Source organism: Spodoptera frugiperda, chromosome 13 (assembly GCF_023101765.2).
Source record: "Spodoptera frugiperda isolate SF20-4 chromosome 13, AGI-APGP_CSIRO_Sfru_2.0, whole genome shotgun sequence".
In the NCBI taxonomy this organism is placed as follows: domain Eukaryota; kingdom Metazoa; phylum Arthropoda; class Insecta; order Lepidoptera; family Noctuidae; genus Spodoptera; species Spodoptera frugiperda.
Genome location: NC_064224.1, coordinates 8,496,698 through 8,523,109, shown reverse-complemented (window position 1 = coordinate 8,523,109; position 26,412 = coordinate 8,496,698). Strand labels below are relative to the sequence as shown.

The 26,412-nt window shown below is 35.6% G+C and overlaps 2 protein-coding genes across 4 annotated transcripts in view; one reads left to right on the top strand and one right to left on the bottom strand.

Moving 5' to 3' along the window:
- Window positions 1-3,682, bottom strand: part of LOC118270273 (uncharacterized) — a 34,246-nt gene extending 30,564 nt beyond the window's left edge. The window contains exon 1 of one of the 2 annotated variants that reach the window (XM_050697965.1): window positions 3,446-3,682. The gene's annotated coding sequence lies outside the window, so the exon portion shown is untranslated. The remainder of the gene's footprint in view (window positions 1-3,445) is intronic. The other variant, XM_050697963.1, reaches the window with a different exon arrangement.
- Window positions 1-25,847, top strand: part of LOC118270272 (WASH complex subunit 2) — a 34,218-nt gene extending 8,371 nt beyond the window's left edge. Inside the window, exons 1-8 of one of the 2 annotated variants that reach the window (XM_035585785.2) lie at window positions 5,338-5,504; window positions 10,759-10,958; window positions 11,218-12,852; window positions 12,939-15,235; window positions 16,969-17,160; window positions 17,735-17,875; window positions 18,736-18,872; window positions 19,543-25,847. In XM_035585785.2, the coding sequence (XP_035441678.2) occupies window positions 5,429-5,504; window positions 10,759-10,958; window positions 11,218-12,852; window positions 12,939-15,235; window positions 16,969-17,160; window positions 17,735-17,875; window positions 18,736-18,872; window positions 19,543-19,709 (4,845 nt within the window). In that variant the 5' untranslated portion in view covers window positions 5,338-5,428 and the 3' untranslated portion in view covers window positions 19,710-25,847. Of the gene's footprint in view, window positions 1-5,337; window positions 5,505-10,758; window positions 10,959-11,217; window positions 12,853-12,938; window positions 15,236-16,968; window positions 17,161-17,734; window positions 17,876-18,735; window positions 18,873-19,542 lie in introns of those variants that run through there. The other variant, XM_035585786.2, reaches the window with a different exon arrangement.
- Window positions 25,848-26,412: the final 565 nt, after the last annotated feature.

Genomic DNA, 26,412 nt, shown 5'->3' with positions numbered 1-26,412 from the left:
CCATCAAAGGATTCCGTAAAAATGTCTTGTACCTAATTACATAAGTCTACTAACTGTTTCGTTAACCAGGCAAAAACTGTTCACGATGAGATGGAATGAGCATTGATATTACCATCACATTGCTTGCTTAACCTGTCTCAACTCAAAGTCTGTGGATGTAGACCGATTTTTTACCTATATAGTTCTGTCAGTTTGTCAGTCTGTCGGGTTGCCGATTTAAGTAGCAACAAAGTGTTTTGCTTTATTATCCCCTGATAGTAACTAAAGTGTTATGCATTCTAAAATGCATCCAACACCAGTCACATCAAAAGTGCGTTGCCTGCCATATTATTTTGTCATCAATGACGTGCCCCAAAGAATGTATTGTGATGTACGTAGACATCAGTGGCACACGTGCCAATGTTCTGGCATCCCTGACCTAGGTGTTCAATAAATATGCACAAGTTATTCACTGCAATTTTAATATGATTTATAGATGATGGTTTAAAGCATTGTTGTTCTCCAATGTATCCGAACAACTTCTTAAAGGTACGCGTCAACAGGCCCGCATCGTACGCATCGTACGCAACGGATTTTAGTTTGTCTTGTATAGAAACTCATACAACTGCGTCCACTGATCCGCATCGTACGGACCGTTTATCGGCAATGCCTACATGCGATGCGTACTGATGACGTCATACGGAATGCGTACGATGCGGGCCTGTGGACGTTTACCTTTAAATTATTGTTGTTCTCCAATGTATCTGAACAATTTCTTAATAGTAAAATAATTGACATGTGATAAATATCCTTTTTTCGCAACTACTAAACCTTTAATTATTGTCGGTTTTATTTTAATTTTCGTATCAATCAATTTCTCATAAAAATCATATCGTTAATCACCATTGTAATTATTTTATCAATCAAACTAATGAAAGTGTCAACTGTTTAATTGTTTTATGTCGAAGTCTCCTAATTATGCCAGATAGGAAGATCATGTGATGTCCGATGGATCGTCCAAGTAAATTCAACTTAATTGCCTTGCAGTAAAATTGACAATGCATTGAACATGTGATCGTTTGGGTTAGCTTGACGTGCTGTTCTTTATTACAATAGAAATATGGGTTGTTGCATCTACTACGAAGTATTTTACCGGTAAATTTAAACATTTTCCATCTGCAGACATTCTTACTTATTGTTATATATTTTTTTGTTATTAGCTAAGCTCATGGAAACTGGATAGTTTTGAACATCTTTCTATGGTTTTGTACCTCAAAAAAGGACTCTCATTGAGCCGCTTTGTCGCCCGTCTGTCTGTCAATTCTCTTTATTTTTGGGACGAGGCGAAATAATTGTTTATGGTCCCTTTAAGTTGTTAAAAAGTCATACTTTCAGATTTTTTTATTCATTTGAGTCATGTGTCTGTGTGTCCCACTAAAATACTTTCTTGTTAATGTTGCCAAGATGAGATTGAATGGATTACGCTGCAAAAAGGTTGTTAGATCTCAATTAAATCCTCAAAATGACCTATGCGTATACTTAGTTAACGTCACACTTAGGATTTGTTTCACAATGTCTGGATAGCGTCTATGTATCAGATAACTTTAAATTAAGAACTTAATTTGTATGCACTATCTGTCACATAAGTTTATCGGGCACTTATATGAAGGTGGTGAAATAGGCGCTTAGTTAATTTTAACTAGTTGAGATGAAAAATCCATCGACTGCTACTTGTTTTTGTTATTTCTTCATTGTAAACAATTAGATTGAGTCGAAATCAATATTTTTATTGTATAGTTACCTACATAGATAAAAATATGGGCAATCCTCGCCTCGGTTAGCAAACTTCATTCGCACATCCCCCGGTTTTTTTTCTCAACCATTCATTTGTATTTTTGTATGAAATTTTTGGCACGGCAAATCTGTTGTCGGTTTCGGTTACATATTCAAAATTTTAAACGTCCAATTTGTAAAGATTTTGAGAACCCTATTGTAGTTATATGGAGTTCCGAACCTTTTGCACATTACCTACAGAAGTATTTCTATTGTGAATAGGTAACTAATGAACAATATTGTTTTATTGACGAGTAAAACAATGATAAACATTAAACAAGTTTCGAAAAATAGGGCATGAAACCCATCCCCATAAAGTATGGATGTTTTGTTCTAAGAAAGTTGGTAAAATACCACATTTTACTTTGATATTTACCGGTTGACAAAAATCAAATTACCTAGTTCATTTCACCTATTGTTTAGCAGATAGTGTGCGCAAAGGATGCAAATACTTTGTTTACGGGATTAGAAAGAAAGAGATAGAAACATTTATTTAGATTAGCTACATGTATCCTATTGTTTTTATTGTTGCAGTATTTTATTTTCTCCTATCTAGAAGCGCACGTACGCACGTGTTTCTAGGAATCTATGATTTGTTCAGCTTATCTAATTATTTTGAAACGGTAAACGTATTTTAGCTAAGTTCCAAAGCTTTTTATTGAATATCTATTATTTTGTACGTAATGTGGGGGGCACGTGACATTTTTTGAATACTAAGAATATATTGTGTGAATAGGTGTAACTAACCCTGGGTTGTATTTACAAAATCAATGCTTTCTTGGTGGTCTTTTTAGTTCACGATTATTATCATGTTAAAATTAGATAAAACCCTACACGGTAGTTACACAGTTCTGTCTTATTTCTTCGTATTTTTTTCTAGTGCTTTTCGAATAGCACGTAGTCAAAATCTTTAAAATGTATCTAGTAAGATAGATCTCATTAGATAGACCAAACAGCTGATGTCCCCCACTCGAAATCTATTGGTTCGTTCAGCATAGTCTCTTATGTTCTCCTAATGTCTCAGCGACCTAATCTTGGAATAACCTAAAGGTTGGTGCTGATATTTACAGACTAAAGATGTCAGTAGTACTTTTATAGGTTTAAAGACAATATGGACCGTTGTTTTGACTCATAATGAGACTTGTAAAGCCTATTTATCATGTACTAGCTACTTCCGCGCGGTTTCACCCGCTCTGCTCGGTTCTTATTAATCGTAGCGTGATGATTTACAGCCTATAACCTTCCTCGATAAATGCGCTATCCAACACAAAAAGAATTATTCAAATCGGACCCGTAGTTCCTGAGATTAGCGCGTTCAAACAAACAAACAAACAAACTCTTCAGCTTTATAATATTAGTATAGATATGATATAGGAAGATCTTTTACGATTGCATCCAAAGGAATCTAGGGTTTATAGAACATCCACTTGTTCCTAATCCCATTGCAACAGGAGATTCTGTCACTAGGTCTGTTTAGTTCCTGTCTTCATGGACTGAGCCCTTGCCCATTGTTCGTCGATTAAATATAGTAATTAGGCGTAGTAGATACAAAAATACTTGATGATACCCATGTACTGGACTATAAACCACGTAAAACAGTAATCTATGAAAATAAGAAAAGTCTACACAATACCTTGTATTATATACAGCATATATCTTACAGTGAACTAGTTAATTATCATATATTTTTGGATTTTTTACTGTTTTTACGATTTTTTTGGGATTTCACAGTACATTGTTGATGTGATTAGTGACAATTTGTTGTTTGATTGATGTATCAGCTGGGGTGTGTCAAATGTCAGCTTCTACGTGGCCAGTTATGATTCATAGGTAATGTTAAGAGCAAAGAGGTATCTTGCACAATATGATTTAATATTATGGTATCTAAAGTTGAAGTAGGTGAACTTTTGTGATTATTATTTGGTTGCTATTTTTATCGAAGTGAGCTGTTTCTGTTAGTTTGGTTTTGGTCTGATGATCGTCATAATTTCTCTCGTGTCTCACTCGTCTATAGTAAGTAGTGTATTAGCATAGCTAAGTTTAAGTCGTGATTTCCATTGATATACTAAAACTAAATCTATTTTGTCATTAGAATTTGCAACGGGATATTTACCATGTTTATTTGTGTCTATGAGTGTCCGATATTTCGGCACTGTTGCAAGCGCAAAGATCACGGATGAACTGGAGTATATGCGGGTGGATGTTTATGATGAGATAAATCGGTCTACCCTCTTTCTATTTCATTTTTTGCCAACGACACGGCTACCTCTGTCACTTGTATCACTTACAACTCTATTCACTTCTCGACACACAAAACTCACTGTGTCCGCTTGCGAACTTTCTTCTTTTTTAGCTCTTTTGCGGGTTTTACACGATTCCGCTTCTTTTGGCTTGTTATCAGATATTTGTTGGTTTATACTGTACTTAATATGTCAATATCCAAACGTGTTGGATGTCGATCCCTACAGGTGCTTTTCCACCAGAGATTTGATATGCTACGTTGCTGTGGATGTGTTTGGCTTCCACCAATCATATTCATTGATACACATAGCTTAGCACTGGTGGAAACGGACTCAGCTAAAGTATGTTTTTTATATGGAAAGATGCGTGCTATGGATGGTTTCCTTACTATCAATACATCGCATACTCGAGCTGCGCATCTTCCTCGCACAGCTACATAGCTTAGTTTCAGTGGAAACGGTCACAGTTTCACAGCTTACATCTTCGTAATATAGCTACATAGAACATATTTGGTGGAAAACCACACAAATTTACAGATAGATCTCAGTGATAGATAGAATATGATTTATTTTCTTTAACGGGTGCAATAAGTAACCGACATTCATCCGAAATATGAGGATTAAGATCGATTTTTAGTATTTTGAAATAAGATGGGTTAATGTCGGCCGTCGCGTCAATGAATCGTATGATGAGGATTTCGTTTAGTTTTCGCAGTGATTTACTTAACCTTTATTATTGTCTTGCCTAACTATAAAAAGCTAGTTAAATTCTCAAATAATGAGGGTCATACAGGTAATTATAATTATTAGGCTATCGAGTATAAATATGTAGGTATCGAGAGATATCATTCTAGGTACTCTCAGACGAAAACATTGGTATTTGCCAAAATTTAATAAGAAATTAGCATTATAATATTTGTATTGATTAGATATTTCTAAGTTAATAAGTAAACTCATATTTTTAACTACGAATTGTTCTTATTTTACCTGAAAAATATAAAGGTAGTAAAAACCCATAATATTTCTATGACATGTTAGAGCGAGACAAAAGATGAAAGACAATGGTAGGTACTTAGGGACCGACCAATCACAGGCGTTGCAATCAAAGCATGGTATTTAAAAATGCATTCAGGTAGGAAGACAAAAGAAAGGGGTAGGGATAGCAGTGGTCACTGTCCAGGGCCCTTTTTTTGGAACAATTGGAATCAGTACAACTTGCGAATTCGTGAAGTGAACACCTCTTTATGGGACCTCTCTCTTAAAATTAATATTTGAAAATTAGTTTTAAATGTTTAACTAGTCGTGTGTTTAAAAGTTTGCCAGATATATGGGAACTAGTGAATTTTTTTTGTTGAGTTTTGTGTGTGGTGGGCATAATGGCGTTCCCTGCCCAATATTATGATCATCTTAGATCCAAGGAGGATTGCTATGATGACAGTGACGATAACACAGGTATGTTCTATACATTGGCACTAACATTAGAACTTAAGACGGGATATTTACCATGTTTATTTCTGTCTATGAGTTTCCGATATTTCGGCACTGTTGCTAGCGCCATGATCTGAAAACGTATATACATTAGCAATTTCGATACCACGGTTGTTTTTTTTTCCGCTATAGGTACCTAATTTACTTTCTGTTTTGATATTTTGTTTGTATGTATGTATTTGTTACCATGTAATGTTTATTCTTTATCTCTCCAAATTTATTTACTGTTTTTGAGTAGATGCCAAGGCGAACTCATCACGCTATCTGAAAATTTCTTTAGTAGTATTTTGACTGTTTAACAGTATAAAGCTGAAAATGTACTGAAGAAATGTGATAGGCTATAATGTTCAGGGACAACTCTTAACTTTTTAAATGCAATTAATAAATAAATGGCTTTCATGAATGGGATGGATGCTTGCGAGTATTAGCTAACTACTCTGACACGGTTTCGCTTACTGCACGGCTCCTAATATTCGTAGCGTGATAGTTTATAACCTATAACCTTCCTCAATAAATGAACTATCCAACATAAAAAGAATTATTTAATTCGCACTAGTAGTTTCAGAGATAAACGCGTTCGAATAAATAAACAAATAAACAAGTTTTATGAAGATGTCGCCTGCCCAATGAATGGGATGGAAGCTTAAGTATGTGTCGTAGTTGGTTGCTATCGTTTCTGAAATATTCTGACTACCCACATTGGACATTGGACATAGTTTTGCATGTGTGAGTGAGTGTCATGTACCTGTTTTTATATGTTTTAATGAGATACTATTTATTTTATCACTTTTTATGTTTTTTACATTTCAGGGTTTTCATAGGATACGTTATTTTATTTGAAATCGTAAACTGTATTGGATTTTTTATATCTTCTTCGAATTTGGTCGATGTGTTGATGTGCGTTGTGCAGTATAAAACGTTACATAGGTCGTCTAATAGTAGATGACCTAGGTAACCTTTTCACTGTGCAACATTTGCTAAATATTTTCGTGATAAAATCTCGTGTTTGTATTCGAGATAATCTAAGATCTCGGTCTAAGCTAATAGCTTTGCAAAACTATATCTTAATCTTTATTTAAGCATAGTTTAAATTCGTAATGTTTCGGTTTTATTGAATTTATTCTTTCTTACTTTATTTTTTAACGTATTTTCTAAAAGTTAACTACATAATGTCGGCGACATACTAACGCCTGGTGTTGCGAATGTCCATGCGCGGTGCTGACTATGCTTACCATCAGATGATCCGTCTGCTCGTCTGCCTATCCCATAAAAATGTTATTTGCTATAAGATATATGTGATCATCATCACCTATTGTATTGTAGACTTTGAGAATATTTTTAAACCATTTGATCAAATAGAAATTCACTTGAATCAATAAGTTCTTAATTGATGCAAATAGTCTGATGTCTTTCGTATGTTGTAACTATTTCTTATCTACTTGGTTTCTTACCGCTATTTTAGCTTTGAATTATACATTTAAATCTTACTCGCGAATGACCATATCTATTGGTGTACGATATCTATACGATTTACACTGTAGATCATATGAAAATTTGTTCAGCAGTTTTTGAGTTTATCACAAACATAGTTACAGAATATGTTTAGTTTTTGAATCTGTACGTTTGGATGTCTATTACCTGACCAGTACTTACTAAAACTCATTTTTTCTAAATGGAAATATCCTCTAATTGTTTTCGCTCCTTTTTACCTGACCAGAGACGTATCTTGCTATAGAAATATCGACTTTACTGCTTTTAACATAAAGGTGCGGATGTGTCAAAGTCGACGAAGATTTTTCCGGCTTTCATAACTGTTTTGAACAATAGTTACTAGACATGTGTCTTTCTCCCATCTGTAGGTCCCTTTACAATATTGTTGAAATGTGCCGACACCAGCTGTTTACATTTTGAACCTTATTCCCTTGTAATAAAGGTGAATGAAGATTGAGGGTAGAATGATGTAATGCGCGCATTGTGTCCCATTTTGGCTTAAGCTGAATAATAACTATTTGCTTTAGTTTAGGGTAAAATTCTCGGTTATAGATGAGGTCTATCATAGATAACATTTCTGTTTGTCTGTCCGTAGTTATTTGATTACAAAACTGCTTTAGAGTGATTTTCTACCAAAGATGTGCTATGCTACGTTGCTGTAGATGCGTTTGGCTTCCACCAATCATATTCATTGGCACACTCAGCTTAGCGGTGGTGGAAACGCACTCAACTAAGCTGTTTTTTTTTTTTATGTACTGACGCTTGCTATGGTCGGCTTCCCTGCTATCAATACATCGCATACTCGACCTGTGTATCTTCCTTGCATAGCTACATAGTTTAGTATCAGTGGAAACGGTCACATAGTTTCACAGCTTAGTTATTACATCTTCGTAGCATAGCTACATTAAATAATTAAATAATAATTACTTAATTGGTGAAAATTACGTGTTAATCACCTTGTCTTTACACCTGCTTACCCCTTCGTTGGAATTAAAGGCGTGACGTATATCACCTCAACCAATAACACACTACATAATTACTCCCAAGACGGTGAATTTCAGTTTACGTTTCTTCATTCATTAGATATCCGACTTTATTACGAAAACGATAAAGTGGAAAGTTGACTTACCGATGCCGGTATCCGTGCATCGCATTTATCAATACACATTTGACATTGATCTTGAACAGTTTATCAACCCTGCCCCAGTATACGTGCTGTATCTGCGCAGTAAATTATGCGGAACAAAACATAACATACACAATGTTTTTTAATCGTCATTTATCCTATTGCGGCACTTGTAACGCCTCGGGTGTTTTGGGTGTCCAGAATCGGCGATTGCTTATTATCAGGTGATCCGTCTGCTTGTTTACTGGCTTATACCATAAAAAATACAGGTTAAAATGATAAGATTCTAGGTTTGTTCCGTTTGTAGAATTTTGTCCAGTAGTAGTATCACATGATTGTAATAACATTGAATAAACAAAATGACACTTACATAGCATCTACATGTTACATTATTACAACATTTAAATTGTCTACGCGCAATATGCGTGTTAAATTACTTTGTCACGAAAACTTGTTGACATTATATGTATTCGAAAACGTCTGAAAAACTTCATTTATTTATCGACTAAATTAATTTTCGTATCATTCTACTAACATTGCAACTGCGAAAGTTTGTGTGGATGTGTGTTTTTAAGTCCTAAACGCAAAAACTACTGATTGTATTTGAGTGAAATTTGGCATGACAGATAGTTAAGATGTAGTCTTTTTTTAAGTGGGGAAAATCATCCAATGACTTCTCGTGAGGTCAGACGGAGTATCAGATTCTTACAGACAAAAAACCACCCTGCTACTACTCTCGCTTTTCGAGCCGTAGCCCCGGTAAACCCGCTAGGTAGTCCGCAGCTCCGGATCAGGCATCAGGCTTACTGGGCCCCGTCTGTGGTGGTCTGACAGCTAGATAGATGGAGTCTAAAGTAATAACCGATTGGCTTCTTTATATCCCGATATCAGAGGCGAATCCGCTCACGGAAACTAATTGTTGATACCTACTTATAATATTTGATACGCAGCTCTGTAAACGCTTATCATTAAATTGGAAGCAATGAATCGGAATTCCAAGAGTTGATGACAAACAAATAATTAGTAACCGCCATCGTAATGTATTGCAATCTTATCTAATTACACTTTGGGGTTTACCATTCTACTACCTAACTACGTAACTACTGTTTATGATTGAGAAGACTTACAATAATAAGTTCACTTTTCATCCAACGACTACTAATAAGCTGCCTCGTTGGCCGAGTGGTTGCAAGTGCGACTTGCAGCAAGGGTTCGATTCCCAGGTCAGGCGAAATATTGCTGGGCCTTTTTCGGTTTTTCGAAAATTTCTCAGTAGTACCACGGCACGGTACCACTCACCACCTATTACATTGTGAAAAGTGGGTGTACATTGTACAGTGACATTACGTGTCGCAATGTGCACCTCTGCCTACCCCTTGGGGGATGAGTTGTGACGACGGCGACTACTGATACAATTTTGGTAAACATTACCTGAAATGATTGAATTTTAATAACGCTGAAGTGTTTAAAAATCTTAAAATAGCAATTAATGTCAATGCTTGAATGTTTTTAGACATAATTATGTCCATGAAGTATCTATTCGGTTAAAATTCTATGAAAGTGGGGCAACATTGATAGATTTAAAATGTTGTAATCAGAAAGTCCTATGACCTTATTTTTTGTCAGCCATTCTGTCTTCTTATCGTTATCGCGCTACCGTTCGCCGTTTACTATCAGATACTTGTTTTACAATGGCGATTTTTTTATTAATCCAACCGTATTTTAATAGCTAAACTTAACACATTCAGGTTGTAGTTATAAAAAGGCTGAACCTCGATGCTAAAAAGGCCCGTTGATGCGTTATAAAAAATAAAAATCTATTTAGTCCGTCATTTAGGTAATGATGAAATGTTAGACACATATTTATTTTTTAGTCATATAAGGTAACGATACTTACTTAGATAAAATGAATCAGAGTTTAGGAGTGGGAGCAAATAAGTCGTTTCTACGTATAAAATGTACCTAGAAGTGACGTTACGCGGTATTGCAAATCAATATATCGTCAAAAGTATTTGTTTCCATAAAAAATATGTTGAAAAAATCGACAAGACGGACATTAAAATAAAAATTATATGTTTTTAAAATGTTTAATTCGTTTTGATTTAATTAGGTAGCTATTATATTTCGATTTAAAATCGTATAACTATTTTCTAACCACATTTAGGAAGCGACGCGACATTCCATGTTACTTGCCTTATCATTTCGTTTCTATATCTGTGGTTTAGACAACAGACTCACTGTCACTCGGAAATCCAGAGCTGTGGCAACAATTTAACGAACGGTACATAATAATATGTATACAAATATTATATAATATATAGGCCTTGGTCTCGTCTGTTGTCCCATACTTATCCCGCGGGTGTTGTAAGAGCCGAAACTAAATTAACACAGAGTCTGTTTGACCAGCGTTTCTAAACTGGGATTTCGAACCCACCTGTCTAGCGAGGAGGTTATAGGCAAACCTCTTATTTCGAAGAAGCCCTTAGTCTAGCTGTGGATTGTATTGGGTTATTGATGTGATAGCCTTATTTGGAAGAAGTAGATAGGTTAGATTTTCTCATGTCATATTCTTTTTCTAACCATAACCTATTTCTTTCACAGACATGGAGTCGCACATATTAAATACATACACGTATCGGGAGGCTCCGTTTCGTCCGATCGGACACAAAGTCATGCGTATGAAGATTGACTCCCTATCATCAGAAAGCAGTAGTGGTAACCAAAACAGTCCTGAATACTCCACGCAAATCAGTGTGCCACAATTGAGGCATTCTGTTGACAGCAATGGTGACGACACTGAGGTGAGCAAACGAACCACACTTTTAAATAGGCCAGTAAAAATATAACTGAGAAATCTTATCTGACATACTGTATGCCAATACATTTTTTACATGGAAAAGTATTGGGTAGTAATGGTATTGACTAAATGACCAGTTACTGTGCCAACGAGTCCCGGGTTTGATCCTCATATAAATCTTTAAGTGGTCCACATGTTGTTCGTTATTCCGGTTCTTGGTGTATTTATTTTTATTAAAACGGTTGCTTCTTCTTTCATTTCAGATTAATATAAGTCACACGAGTAATAATAGCAGTAGCAGCTCAGAAGATGAAAGCTCTGAGACAGAGGAAAATATAGATGTAGAGAATGCAGAAGAAACTACAGAGGACCCTACAGAGGAACCTACAGTGAGAGAGAATGGGTATGAGGTTAGTGAAGAACAGGATATCAGTTTGGATTACGAAGAAATCCTCGCAGTAGAAGATGCGGAAACTGGTGCAGAAATTGAGATACATAAGTCTTTACCAACATCTTTGGAGCTCAACGAGAATTGTTTGGTAGAAGATGATGACTATATGGTTTATACTGTGATTGCGGTAGATCCAGACGACTGTGACGACGACGACGATGATGATGAGGAAGAAGAAGAAGAAGAAGAAACAGAAGATGTTGCTTCTGTCATAGATACAGAAACTGACGCTACTGTCATAAATACAGAAGCTGATGCTCCTGTCATACACACAGAAGCTGATGCTTCTGTCATAAATACAGAAGCTGCTGAAGAGGTAGAAGCTGCAGAAGAGGCAGAAGCTACCTTAATGGCAGATATACCGAATGGTACCGATATCAGCCATAACTCTATCACATATCTAGAAAGAAATACTACAGAGGAAGTGGTAAATGTATGTGTTTCTCCAGTGGTTTCAAATGTCAATAATAATGTCGATACAAACCAACACATACTGGAGGAAGACGTTCCTGTAGTCAGAGCTATCGATGACTACTTTAACAAGGATATATCACTCCCAGTTGGAAACATACACGGTTTCCTCCCTAAAACACCTGATGAACACATTATTAAAGAACATAGTAACCACTACATACCAGAAAATGTTCAACAAATTACATCAAAGTTAACAAGTAGTTACATTGATCCAGCCCATCACGTATTGCCCCCAACTCAGGTCACCAACTTATCAAAAGAAGACTTAGAGGCCTGGCCAAGAATCCAAAGTATAAAGAGGTTCCTCTTAGAGGACATTCACACAATCATGAAATCTCGGCCCATACAAAAGTCGTCTTCGGTGCCGCAATCACCTGTGCCGCATATGTGCATGGAATATGATGATGTTAAGCAAAGTATGACCTTCGAGGACCTAGATTTATCTGATCTAGGTTTAGACAGTGATAGAGATAAACTAGATACTAGTGCGCCGCGTATTTTAACGGACGAAGATGTGAATAGCTTTTTAATTACTGAAAAGAAGGAAGTTATACAAGAAGAGGACAATTTCCATATCGAAGATATGGATCTAGAGCGTCCTCTCGAAGCTACCATCTCTGTTTCTTCGCCTGTCCCTGTGTTAAATCGCTCATCCACACCTATTCAAACAGTTCTAGACTTTTGCATAGAAAAGTCGGCTAATAAAAAAGAAATAGCGACAGAGACAAAAGGTGAATTAGAAGATTTCGTGGATGTCGAATCTTGTAACGAGACAGTATTGCCAGTTTTAGAAGCTAATAATGTGAACTCTCTGTTAGAACAATTCGAAGCCTCTGAAAATATGAACAAAAAGAAGAAAGATAAATCGAGCGCTGTGACATCCAAAAATAGTGTAAAAAGTGGTTTGTCCAATGGCACGCGGCTTCAAGACGCTGGAATGCAATTAAATAAGAATAAAATGCGGCAAATACTGGTGAGTATCATTCTCTCTTGTGTTGGTTGCTTCCATTTTTTATTTCCAGGTTGAAAGACGTATTCTAAATCAATACGTTATTTCAGATGCCGCCCACACCACTAAATGCGACCAGCAGGCGGTCACCGAGCCCCGTTCACTCGGATCATGACTACTGCTCGCCGAAAAAGCGGAGTAGCTTGCCCAAAGTCAAGGGAGGGCAAAGCTTACTCAAACCCGACATAGTCAGCAAAAACAAAATACTTAATTCTAGACATAGGTCGTGTAAAAGTAAAAAAGTGGTTTACCATTTGAGTAGTGACGAAGAAGACAATGGTGTAAAAAGCAAGAAACCAGTGAAAGAGGAAGCAGAAAGTAAAAAAAGCAGTAGTAAACCGGCCATTCAATCGAACTGTCGTAGAAAACTGTCCCCACCCCTAAGTGCACCAGATAGTTGTAAAGACGATAAAAAATCTGTGATCGAAAAGGAAGCTTGTAAAGCTAGTGATATTAATAGTCAAAATTGTAATGGTAGGATTAAGTTACTTATTAAGAATAAATCTGAAGTTATACTAAACTGTGATCCTGTAGACTCTCAGAAAAATATAGAGAAGTGTAAAAATAGTGATAGTGAAAAAAATAACAATTTAGACAAAAAAGAAAAACGAATAGATAGGCATAAAGTTAAAACTTTGGATAATGCAGAGACTGCTACTGTGAAGGAGCCGAAAGGAACCGAAGCCCGTCCCAAACAGGACAACTTTTACACAGCATTGTTTAGTAATAAGCAAGACGTCCAGATCCCGCAGCCAATAAAGCTGAAGCCGGAGAAGAGGCCAGACAATGACGAATCAAATAAGTGCATGTTGGTAGCAGCTATTACGAAAGAGGTTGAACAACCGCAGAAGAAAAAGAAGCTTAACTTGCAAGAATACAAGTTGAGAAAGGGAGCAAGTTCGAACAACAGCTCCGCGACAGTCAGCCCTGAAGCGATATTCCCTGACATGCCCAGCCCTGGATTGGATAAAGCAGTGAAATGTCCACTCATAAAAACGAATGGCACTAATAATATTCCTAAGCCTAACGAACCAGAATATTTCGACCCCATTAAAGAGGCATCGAGAAAAATATTGCTAAATACGAATAAAAAGAAAGCAGAGGCACTAAGGAAGAGAGAGGAGAATATTGTAATGAGCAAGATACCGAAAGTTGATATTCTTCAACTACAGCCGCTAATAAGTGAGGCTGAGATGCTGCAAATAGTTGGGATGAAACCTCAGCCTGAAATAGTGCCAGTGCCTTCGCATACTGAGAAACCACAACAGCCGGCTCAGCAACAGTATGAAGAGTTAATCTTGGTGAGTGTCGGCACCAATACAGACGATAAAATTACCCCCATCGAAGAACCTGAAGTAAAAGCGTCGTCTCTCATTAATTTCAAAATTAAGAAAGCCGATAATGTACTAAAACAGAATGTGTTCGATGTAAAAAGAGGAAAAACGTCCACAGATGATAAAGCTGACAAAAAAATTGATAAGAAACGTTACAAAGACATCGCCGCTACGTTAAAGAGTGTTGAGAAACAGGTTGAGACGAGAAATCTGAGTAATTCACTATTCTCGAGCATCCAAGATGTGGTCTTGAAGAAAGCTCCCGAGAAGGTGGAGTCGGTAGAACCAAGCAGTTCTAAGTCTCAACATGAGAAACGTAATACTACTATAGTACGGGAATATGATCCTAAGGCGGAACACGGCGAAGACAAGGTTATTTTACATCTAGGCAAGAAAAGGAATAAACCAGTGACTTCTACCATAAGTATACAGACAGATTCACTACCTGAGTTTACTGAGCTGCCAGTTGCGACTACACTGAAAAAGAGACCCAGCCCAGTTGCTCCAGCGCGACAAAGGAACGACAGTGACATGTCCGTCTCAAGTGAGAGTAGTGTATCAAGGAAAAGCAACGAATCAGCTAAGAATAGAAAAACAAAAATAGTGCCCAAACATAAAGATTCACGGGAGAAAGTCCATAGGTCTCGGTCAAAAGACCGATACGACTCGAAATACAGTAGACGGCGGTCGAGGTCTGCTTCGCGGGGGCGGAGAAGACGATCGCACAGTCGGAGTCGCAGTCGAAGTAGATCCAGGTCCAGGTCTCGAGGCTACAGGAGGTATAGAAGATCAGACTCTCCTTATAAAAGGAAACACAGGTCGCGGTCGCCATACCAGAACAGGTCACATAGATCGCGCTCCAGACCAACAAGCACTCGGTCCAAGAGTCCTGCTGCCAAAAAGTTGAAGCTGACTCCTCCTACGAACAGCAACGATAGGAAGATCATCAAGTCCCACACGCCGCCTTTACGGAAACCGACCATTTCTGAAAGCTCGGACTCGTCATCATCTAGGTAAGGAATACATTTTATCTTTTTATGAAATAAGCTGGTAAACGATGGTAAAATCACCTGATGGTAAGCAATTGCCGCCGCCCATGGATACTTGAAACACCAGAGACTTTACCAGTGCGTTTCCGGCCTTTTGGGGATTAGGAATTTAAGGGTTGTCGAAGAATCGGGGATTGGGAAGGGAGTAATTGGGCCTCCGGTAACCTCACTCACACAATGAAACACAACAAAAGCGTTATTTTACGTCGGTTTTCTGTGAGGCCGCGGTATCACCCCGGTCGAGCCGGTCCATTCGTGCCGAAGCATGACTCTCCCACACTTAATTTTATATCAATTTGTTACATATAGTTTTGTTCAATAGTTTAAAAATACGTCGTCCTAATTACTTTAGCTCTCCTGTCGAGTTTGGTGTTATTTTTATGATTACCAACACCATCCATATGTGCTGATTAGCCTCATATAACCTCGTTGATTGATGATATTTAGCTTAAATCTAACAAAATAAGACTTAGCTTACCAATAATTTATTTATTTATATATCATCATTCTTACGTCTATCTATCATTACAGATTTAACCTAATACGAACATTAGTACTTGAGTCGAGATATTTACCATGTTTATTCATGTCTATGAGTTTCCGATATTTCGGCACTGTTGCAAGCGCCATGGTCACGGATGAACTTATATTAACTAAACTTATATTAACCTAATACGATAGAGAATCTAACAAGATAACATATAAACTAAAGTTAATAATAATATCCTTAAACAATACTAACTGATACTAAAGATTTTAAACAACTCTCTGTAACACAAATTGTAGTCTTTTCCAATGTAAAATGCAGCGATTATTTACGTAATCTTGGTGTAGATCTTATGACCGATCACGAGCTATGTAATACATAGTAACATATGTACGTATGTACATATGTTTTGGTCTATTCTATTCACATACTACATCCCAATTGCGTAACGAGAAACGAGTCACATGTGTCAAGCGTTATCGAAAGAGTTTTCTATTGAAAATGTCTTTTTTTGTAGGTTATTTTATTTAACTAATAATTCATGTATAATATTTGGTAGGTACTACTAATACTTGTAGTGCTAATGTTTGTCTGTATATTCGTTTAATATCACGCGAGTAGTAGCCACGTGTTTGACAAGGCGTTGAGTTACGCAATTAGGTTACGGGCACCATTTCGCGACCGAACACGTGTTTCGGTGACACTTGTTAAACATTCACACTCTAAAACAATTTCGTACTATACCACTAAACGATTAAAATTGAACATTAAGTATACGTAGATGAAGTTTAAGTCAATATTTATAGTACATAATTACTAGACTACACTAAAACGATCAAATATCAACTTTAGTTGCATCTAAATAAAGTTATTCTTTGATTAAAGTCCATATTTATAGTACATATTAGACTACACTAAAACGATCAAATAAAAATTTTAGTTACACTTAAATAAAGTTCTTTTTAGATTAAACTCAATATTCATAGCACATTGTAGTTACTATTCTATAATTAACAATTAAAAATCAACTTTAGTTACACTTAAATAAAGTTCTTTTCAGATTAAACTCAACATTCATAGCACATTGTAGGTACTATACTATAGTAAACAAATAAAAACCAACTTTAGTAACACTCACATAGACTTCTTAATAGCTTACAGTCAATAGACTACGTTATAACACATTATCTAATTATAATTTCAATTCCAGTTCCTCATCATCATCCTCGTCATCTTCCTCCTCGTCATCATCATCGTCGAGTTCGTCCTCCAGCTCAGCAAGTTCCACCAAGTCCAGGAGATCAGTCGGCTCGTCGACCAAGTCCAGGAGATCCGTCAGTTCTTACAAGCGAGACGAACCTTACAAGACCAAGAGTTACAGGGGCTACAGTTCTGAAGATAGGTTAGTTAGAGACACAGATTTGTACTTATAGTTATTGGTTTTAAAGGTCTTTTTTCTTTGACCGCTCAGTTAAATATCAATGCCCTAAAAAGTCCTTAAATATCAATGTGTCATACCGTGTCCCTAGCACGCGGTAACAAAACAAAAAAAAAAATCAACGCTAAGTAAAAAGACGCAATCGTGTGAATAGAATGAAAAAAACATGCATTCTCTATCGCATCAATACAGATTGACCGGCAGAGCAATATGTCATAGTTTCATGTCTAAAATATAACAAATTCATTTCTTTCTCCTGTGTCGCGTGTTCACATACGCATTACACCCAGATCAGAAATAACAAGTTGTGGATCACATAAAGAATGCTTCTCCTCCTGTCCTTTGTCCGTGCGGGAATCGAACCCATTACTGTTACGCGGCAGCCTGATGCCTTGCTACCCAACTGTGCAGTCATTGTTAATGTCAAGATTTTTAACTAAATTGTTCTCAATCATAGACAAACTTTAGTCACAAAAATACGTTCTTACTAGCTACTTGAATCCTAATAAGATTAATAATAAATCTTGTATATTTGTAGGGAGAGTAACACACTGGTCGAGGAACGCAGGATAGTGTTCGTCGGTCGACTGGAGAAGGATATCACGAAGATGACGTTGAAGAACCAGTTCTCCAAGTTTGGTCACGTCGTGGAAGTACGGCTACATAGCAAGGAAGATGGGTAAGTGTAACTTCGATGTTTTGCGTTGTAATTGTATGGATTTTTGTCCAATTCAATTTGTGTATGGATCTAACTGTGTATGGTCTACCAAAGGATAAGCATCATAATCTTTTGTACACTTTTGCTGTAGCTCTATGTTGCAATCACATTTTCCAGTGTTCCACGTATTGGTTTTTTATGATATAAGGCGGTAAACGAGCAGACGGACCTGATGGTAAGCAATTGTTGCCGCCCATGTACACCCGAAACTCAGAAGCGTTACTTAATTTTTTTATTACATAGGACTTACAACATAGACTGTTAAAAGTGGGTGTACATTAATTGTATAGCGGCATTACGTGCCGTAATGTTCACCTCTGCCTACCTCTTCGGGGATAAAAGGCGTGACGATGTTTCTTGTTGTAATAATATGGGTTTTTGTATATTTCAATCTGTGTATAAAATCTAACAGTAGATAAGCATTATAATCTTTTATACGCTTTTGATGTAGCTGTATGTTGCATACACATTTTCTAGTTGTGTTTTTAACTTCAACGGTGGGACAATATCTTATATTTTTGTAATAACTATCGTGAGACATACTAAATTAATTAAAAAATCACGGTTTACTCACGTACTATCTAGGCTGCACGACGCCGTCGTGTCTGCGAACGCTGCTCATGATGAAGAGTCCCTCTTTGACTCGAAACTTGTTGAGTTTTTACCAATTAATGTATAGTTATTCTTTTAAGACGTTAAATCCAAAAACAGCAAAGCAGATTTTTCAATAACATTCAAGATACTAGCAATATTATGTAACGAATTATTCGTCTACCCAACTCAAAAAAGAAAATATAGCTAATTATTTATCTCCGTAACAGGTCTAGATACGGTTTCGTGACGTACCAACGAGCCCGGGACGCCTGGTCGGCGGTGGAGGCTGCTAGCTCGTTCCCTCAGTACGACGTCGGGTTTGGAGGCCGGCGCGCCTTCTGCAGGCAAAGCTATGCTGATCTTGGTGAGTTCCACTTCCATTCTAGATTTATTTAAGACTAGATTATTTGTTGCTTAAAAATTCTTTCTATTTTTATCAGGTAACGGCCAATTCCAATAACCTACCTATCGGTAGATTTGCTTACTAGAGATAGTATTAGTATATGTCAACATAAGCTCCATACAAAATGTGTCAAAATTCTACCTCTGGTAGGCAAATCTACCGACAGGTAGGTTATTGGAATTGGACGTAAGTGGTCATTTATAGATTTAATAGATGTACTGCTTTTGATCATTTTGATAAAGTGTCTCTCTTTTTTCATTATTTTGATTTGAATTTTTGTCTACACACATAATATTTTTTTTGTCTTTGTTTTATTTTTTTGTACCTGTCATAATTTAACTTGTAAACTTGAAACTTGTACCTAAGTGACAAGTTCACACTGAATAATAAGATCTGTTACAATGTTTTAAAAAAGATGAATTGTGAATGAGTCGTTGGAGTGCCATAAGAATAAATAAATAAGTAACTTAGCTTTAGCTTAGCCTTCGTTTATATATTTTTGCCTATTAGACTTCGTCCTAACTACTTTTTCTTTCATTTCATTTCTCATACAATAAAATAGGAAAATACGCTTACATTTTGTAATCTCATACAGTTCTTGTTTATTAACCCATTTATTTCTTCTCCTTAGATGGTCTCGAAGCCAAATACACCGAGAGCGCCTTCCACGGGCAGGTGGCGCTGCCTCCGATCCGGAACGAGGACGACAATACATTTGATCAAATGTTACTAGAAATGAAGCAGAAACTCAGCCAAAGAAAGAGCGAGCATAAACGCTCAGACGATTCCAAGCCTTGACAGTTACCAGTGAATAGCTGGCCGATCAACGTGGTGCTCTCTCTAGTAAGCAAAGTGACGTTTCAGTGTGTAATTGGCGGATTCTATCCAGCCCCAGTGAGCCAAGTGACAGTGATTTAGGTTAATAGTGAACAGTGGAACTGCATATTAGACCGCTGGCTTCTCTCAATAAAAATGGTTTTTCGGTAAGCAAATACATTTAGTATCCTAACACTTACCTCGGTAGAACTTTCAGTCATAGTAGTAAGCGACATAGTATGACTAAATTTATTTAAACATGTATATAGCGATGTACTGATTGACATTCAAATTATCTCGGCTATGTGTACCTTGTCAAATTATTTATATTGTGTCAGGTCATGATAAAAAGGAGTGAGATTAAAAATGAATTAGTGTGTAAAACCGAATTATTAAATGAAATTCTTATCACGTTTTTGGTGAAATCATGGTTAGGTTATGCTGTGGATGCGTGCAATGACAGCTGTCATGGGTGACAGCTGTCAAAGTGACAGTTACCTAGTGACGTGCAATCAAAAAGACAGTGTTCAGCGTTTTGTTGCGAACAAAATTTGCTCACAGATTGTGGCATTGTAGCGTAAATGATCGTGGATTTATTTTGTTGTATAAAAACTTGTGAAGTAATGCTGAATGTCACAATCGTTTTGTTTATTGTTTCGTTTTTAGTTTGTTAGTTGATAGTCAGATTACCTCAAGGATATAAATAGTTGTTTCGTTTGTTTATTTGTAAATCTGTTGTCATCATTCTCATTTTGTTTTGTACTGAAGAACTGTCCAACAGTTTAAATTTATAAGCTTTGTCAAAAATCGCTTCCATACTGTCGAGTCTTTCAAATCGAACCGTTTCGAAGTCGCATCATAACTAATTCTAGTTTCCTTTTTCTTACTAGTCGTGCTGTATGCAAAATACACTTTTATGTTAAGACATAAGTTTCATTTCGGCTTGTACATAATTATTACATAGACGGTGCCCACAGGAAAGTATATGCTGGGACCATTAGGAGACATAATCTCTTGCCTGTATATAACTATAGTGAATTCATTTCAAAATTTGACAAATTGTGTATAAAAAAAAATTAAATTGACTTTTCTGTTTGCGCAACTACATTTTCATAGTATTTTATGCTGTACAATGTACTATTTTTATTCCCTAAAGGGTGATAGAATGTTCCTTACACCCATTTATTCACCAGTTTTGTTATCAAGTCCCATGTTATAAGAGTCGAGCTTAGGATTGCCAGACTGATAATTTTCCATTTCTAAGACCATGAACGGAATCTGAGTTTTGGTGTCCCATACGAGACTAAACTGTAAAAGTAAGAATTATGTAGGTTCCTAGAACTCACCCTTCCCGCCCGCAGCGCGACTTGCGAGCACGTTACAACGTTTGGTTTGACTTTTGCAGCCATAGTATTGTATTTTTGTGAAAAAATCTAGTATTTTTTTATTCCGGGACAGCAAAGTAAAATTACTGGAAATGGACAGCACACAATATTCCGGGACAATCCCGGAAATCCCGGTCATTTGGCAACCCTAGTCGAGCTTATTGCTATACACGGGACATAAGTTCCAGTTTCAATAATCAAAAAACCTTACATCAACTGGGAATTAAATCCAAGCCAGTGAGAACTATGATCAGTTGCGCAAACAAACGTCAGTGTGATATTTCTATGTACATATTTCTTTATGTATAAAAATGTTTTATGTATGTCATCTTGACGATTGTTACCAATTTTTTTTATGTTATATATGTGGACTTTCCTATCTGTATGTCATTAAACCTGTTTTATTTTAACACCTTATATTATTCAAAAATCTAAATTGCACTATACCCTTAATAATTTGTTTCTTGGTTGCACAATTGGGTAGATTCGTAAGTCAAAAATTAATTGTTTCGAATTTTCTATTCAACACACACAAACAATACTACATATTCTCAAAACATTTTGATTAATTGATTAAACAATGCAATTCATTTTCCACTAATCTTTAAGTTACTTAGTATGCAAATTAACAATATATAAAAAGACACAAACACACAAAGTTCATAGAAAACTAACTATAGCAGTTTGATAATTCGAAACAAGTATTTAATTTTTGACTTGGAAAATACCCATACCCGTACGTATATAGTAGATGCTAATACATATAATACACTATTTATTATACATACCTATATAATTACACTCTTAAAGTAGATATAGAAAATAAATAATTAAATAAAAAAGACACTATAATAATAAAAAGACTTACGGAATTGACTCCATCAGTCAGTCTCATTTAGAGAATGAAATCTCGAGCATCTTTATCTATCCCGGTACTTTTATGCGAAACACGGGATTTTTATGCGTGATCCCGGTATTTATATGCGAAATCCCGGAATTTTTATGCGAAATCCCGGGATTTTTATGCGAAATCCCGGGATTCCGGGTCTACCCCGGGATTAGACTATGTAGTTCATAATTGGGCTAAAATGTATCCCCAGATCCCGGATTCCGAGATTGTATTCTCTATCTCAATCTATCAGTAAGTAGAATAAAGTCTACTGCAAGCGTGCCCCGCCAGGATTGCTAGTGAAGTGAGAGGTCTCTTGTCTAACAAACTAATTATTAATGTGATGTCTTTGGATCATTCATTGGACAATGACCTCACATTAAATTAGCGTTATCTGGTGAAAGGAAAACCTTTCTCATTAGCTACTAGACAAGAAGATTTTTGACATAAGTTCCATACAAAAAATGGTCGTATTGACAACCTCCTCCGTTTTTTGTAGTTGGTTAAAAATGTGTCAAAATTATATCTCTAGTTAGCAAATTACTGATAGATAGTATGGGACTGACTGTATATGGCTTCAATTGATATCATAGCAAATATATTTGTGCTCTCATTCTAACATGAAAGGGACGAAAGAGATAGGAAGATAGCTTGAGTATAATATAGTACAATTGTATTATTCAATATTAATATTCTCCTTATTGGTCCATTGAGAGACTTTTGGTTCCGAGTTGGGCAAAACGTTTTTTTTTTTTTCTTTATAAAAACGTTGCCCCACACTAGGATTTTCTCCTGTGTCGTGGGTGCGTTTACAAACATATAAGTTCACATACACATGACACCCAGACCCGAAACAACAATTTGTGGATCACACAAAGAGTTGCTCCGTGCGGGAATCGAACCCGCTACCCGTTGCGCGGCAGCCAGTTGCCCAGCCACCGCACCAACCGTGCAGTCTAAATCTTCTTATTCCATTTTTCAATGTTTTAAATTCAATAATAACACAAAATCTGGTATTGTAGCCAGTGTTAAGCAATAGGCTCATCCTCTATTACATGGGACTCATAACAACTGGTGAAAAGTTGGTTTTATATTGCATATGTAGACCTCTGCCTACCCATCTTGGATTATATAGCTTCTATCTCTTTCTTATTCCAAATGTTAGTAAGAGACAGCTATATATTTTATCTATCAATTGAAGCCATTATTTTATCCAAAGATATGTACTTGAACTTATGAAGAACTTCTTTTACGCAGATATAACCCTAAATTCGACTCTTACGCACACAAATAACAAACACATATTGTAAAACAAACAAACAATCCAATCATCCGGAATTGTCTATAAAATTTTGAATATTTACTTTACTTAACATACTAAAAGTAACCTTAAACGAAACTACTTAAGATTCAAAGTCGATAGCACAAATAATCTAATTTAGGTGCAATTAGATTTACTTAAAAAAACTTCCATTGAGATTGTAAGTGCCAAAATTATTAAAAAAAAAACACTGTTCCTATTTTATAATTAAACACAGCAACACAGAATTGACTAGCTTATACTTTCGCTTAAAAACCTTTAAGTTTTATTACAAGATTTTAATTTAAACTTGCTTATTCATAAATAAAGAAATATCTGTCATTCATTTAACTAAAGATGGCCTTCTCTGATATTTGATTGGAAAGCGTGAATTTTGCATGAGGGAAACTTCACTAGGCACCTAGCTTTTTTAGGGGTTAAAAGACTAGGGAGTGTGGGATTTTTACCTCACTAAAACCACCCCGGTGGTCACCCTCAGCACCTGTAAGGGGCACCGGGTCCTCTAATAGACCTGCTCCAGGACCCTGATTACTCTTCTGTGATTGAATGATATTTACTATCTAATTTGATTGATCGATACAGAAATATTAATATGAATATAATACCCTTCCTACAGTCGAGTAAAAATAGTAAAAAAAAATACTTTTGGTATTGCGGATGTCCAGAGGTGGAGTCGATTGCTTTCCATCAGTCCCCATCAGGTTTATAGTCTCCTCATTTGTCCTCCACCCTTAAAATATCAGAAAAGCAGTCATATAAAATTCACACAGTCCATACTTGTAACGGATCTATGAATTATATAAAATATTTATTGTATAAATAATTTTTATTATGTAATATTTTTTGTTTGTTTGTCCTATTTTTTGCTTAGACCAATTTTATTTTAAGACATACACTCTAAGCAACTGATTATATGCCATAACTAGTTTCATTTAATGTGCTTTAAGTTCCGTAGTTTCAATATAAAATAATTAATTTTATTCTGCTCACTGCCAAAGGAATTGTACTCCATATTTCATAGCACATTTTATTCATATGGCAACAAATTAGTTTGCTTAGAGTTGCCCCTGTAAAAAAACAATTAGATTGAATTTTGAAATCTAGTCAGTGTTACTAACTAGATGATACTTTTTTTGTTTTTATCTTTACGGTGATAATTTATTTAAATGTAACATTAAGCATATTTTAATGGTTTTAAGTTTAAAAGATTTTATTTCATATTATTGTAGCGAAGTAGTTATGAAATAGGTTAAACTGTATCTTGTTCATTAAAATTGGTCTCTAAATAATGCAAAGTTTTGTTCTATATTATCTATATATTTTAAGTTATACTAGTACAGTAATTTATTTCCGGTTATTTTTCCACCGACAGTGTAAAATCAACTATATTGTCTAAGTGATAAGGATAGGATTCTATCGCTCTGTGTATAAAGTTTACCCATACACTAGGCAATTTATTGACTGTTTTTTTTTCTAGAGAATTCGTTGTATTTTCTCGGGTCTTATGTATTTTGTGATTTTCATTATCTTATGATTTTTGGTTATTTATATTGTATACTATGTATTATGTCTTGTACAATCCGATGTGGCGGTAAATTGACGAGTGTATGGCCCTTTCGACACATTTCATTCCCGCCAAATTTCGATTTTGACAGCTGTCAACGCAGCCTGCACAGATAAGAAATAGTTTCGTTGTTTTTTTTTTAAATATACAAACGTATGTTGTAAGAAATGATAGGTAATGAATGAAAAGACTATGTAGTACATAATTTTGTACGTATTTTTAAATTTAATCAGCTAAACGAGTCACTACGAACATAGAATCAATACTCTTTAAAATTAAGATCATGGCTTTGTAGCATTTAGGAATTGATAAGGTTACGTTAAAATAGGAATTATAATAATTTTTGTTCTACATTATTCTCTATTAGATTCTTCATGTTGATTTCGTTTTGTGACTAATATTCATACACGAACGTGTTTTGTATAAGAATTTTATACATTTCGGTTTTATAAATCTTAATTGTTAGCTCTTAAGATTTAAAAAGTATGTGGAAAATGTTAAATTGACCTTTAAAAACATTGTGATCTGTGGCGGTGGTTGTACAAAAAATAAATTGTTAATAAATTTTGATGTTGAAAAAAAAACCTTAAAAAGCACACTAGCGCCACAGAGAATCGTGACGTATACTGGAACTAAAGGTTCCTTATTTACTATTATGACTTGTTATTCAAAATTATGGGAATGTATAAGTAGAATAATATTATACCCGTATTGAAAACTTTGAAAACTTTATACAAATATTCATATAATATATAAAAAAATGGTAAATGTATTTTTCAAATGCGGGTATACTTATTCGCTTAGCTTGAATCTTAAGTGCTTGTGAATAGAGTCGAAATTCGTACAGATCGATAAACTACGGGGTTGTAGTACATATAAAAGTCCAACATAGTGTTGATAGTACATAGTGAGAATGTTTTATACATAAAGCTGTTGATAAATAAAAGTATTTTGGACATAATTTATTTATTTTATTTCTATTTACCTAACTACACTACACACACTAGTATGCAATATGAAATTGCATGCAAATATGCACGGGAATGAAGCAGAAATATTAAATTTTGTACCAAAAAAGTGCCAAAATGTCTGTGTAATATGTGCCATATCTTGATATGTGCCGCCACATCTACCATTCTTTCATTCTTTGGCACTATTTCTAACGAAACTTCTTATAATTTCAGACTTGAGTTTTAGCCAAAAAATATTAAAAGGAGATGGCTAAATGACTGACCCAGGCATAATAACAAGAATACGAATTTCACGCTAACCCGTATCATTTAAATATTCACTTATGAATTATTTTGTGTTTAACTAATTCTTATAACTTGGTGAACAAAAATTAACAAAAAATAAGTTTCATAATTGATTTTTTTCTATTGTTATTGACATGACAAGACGGAAGTAGGTACTGCAAGCTATTGTTAGGACATTAGTTTCCCCGAAAATCAAATCGAAATAATTAAACAAACATCAATTTTTAATAACGGTAGTATAATGACTTTTTCTGAAACCAAATAATTGTA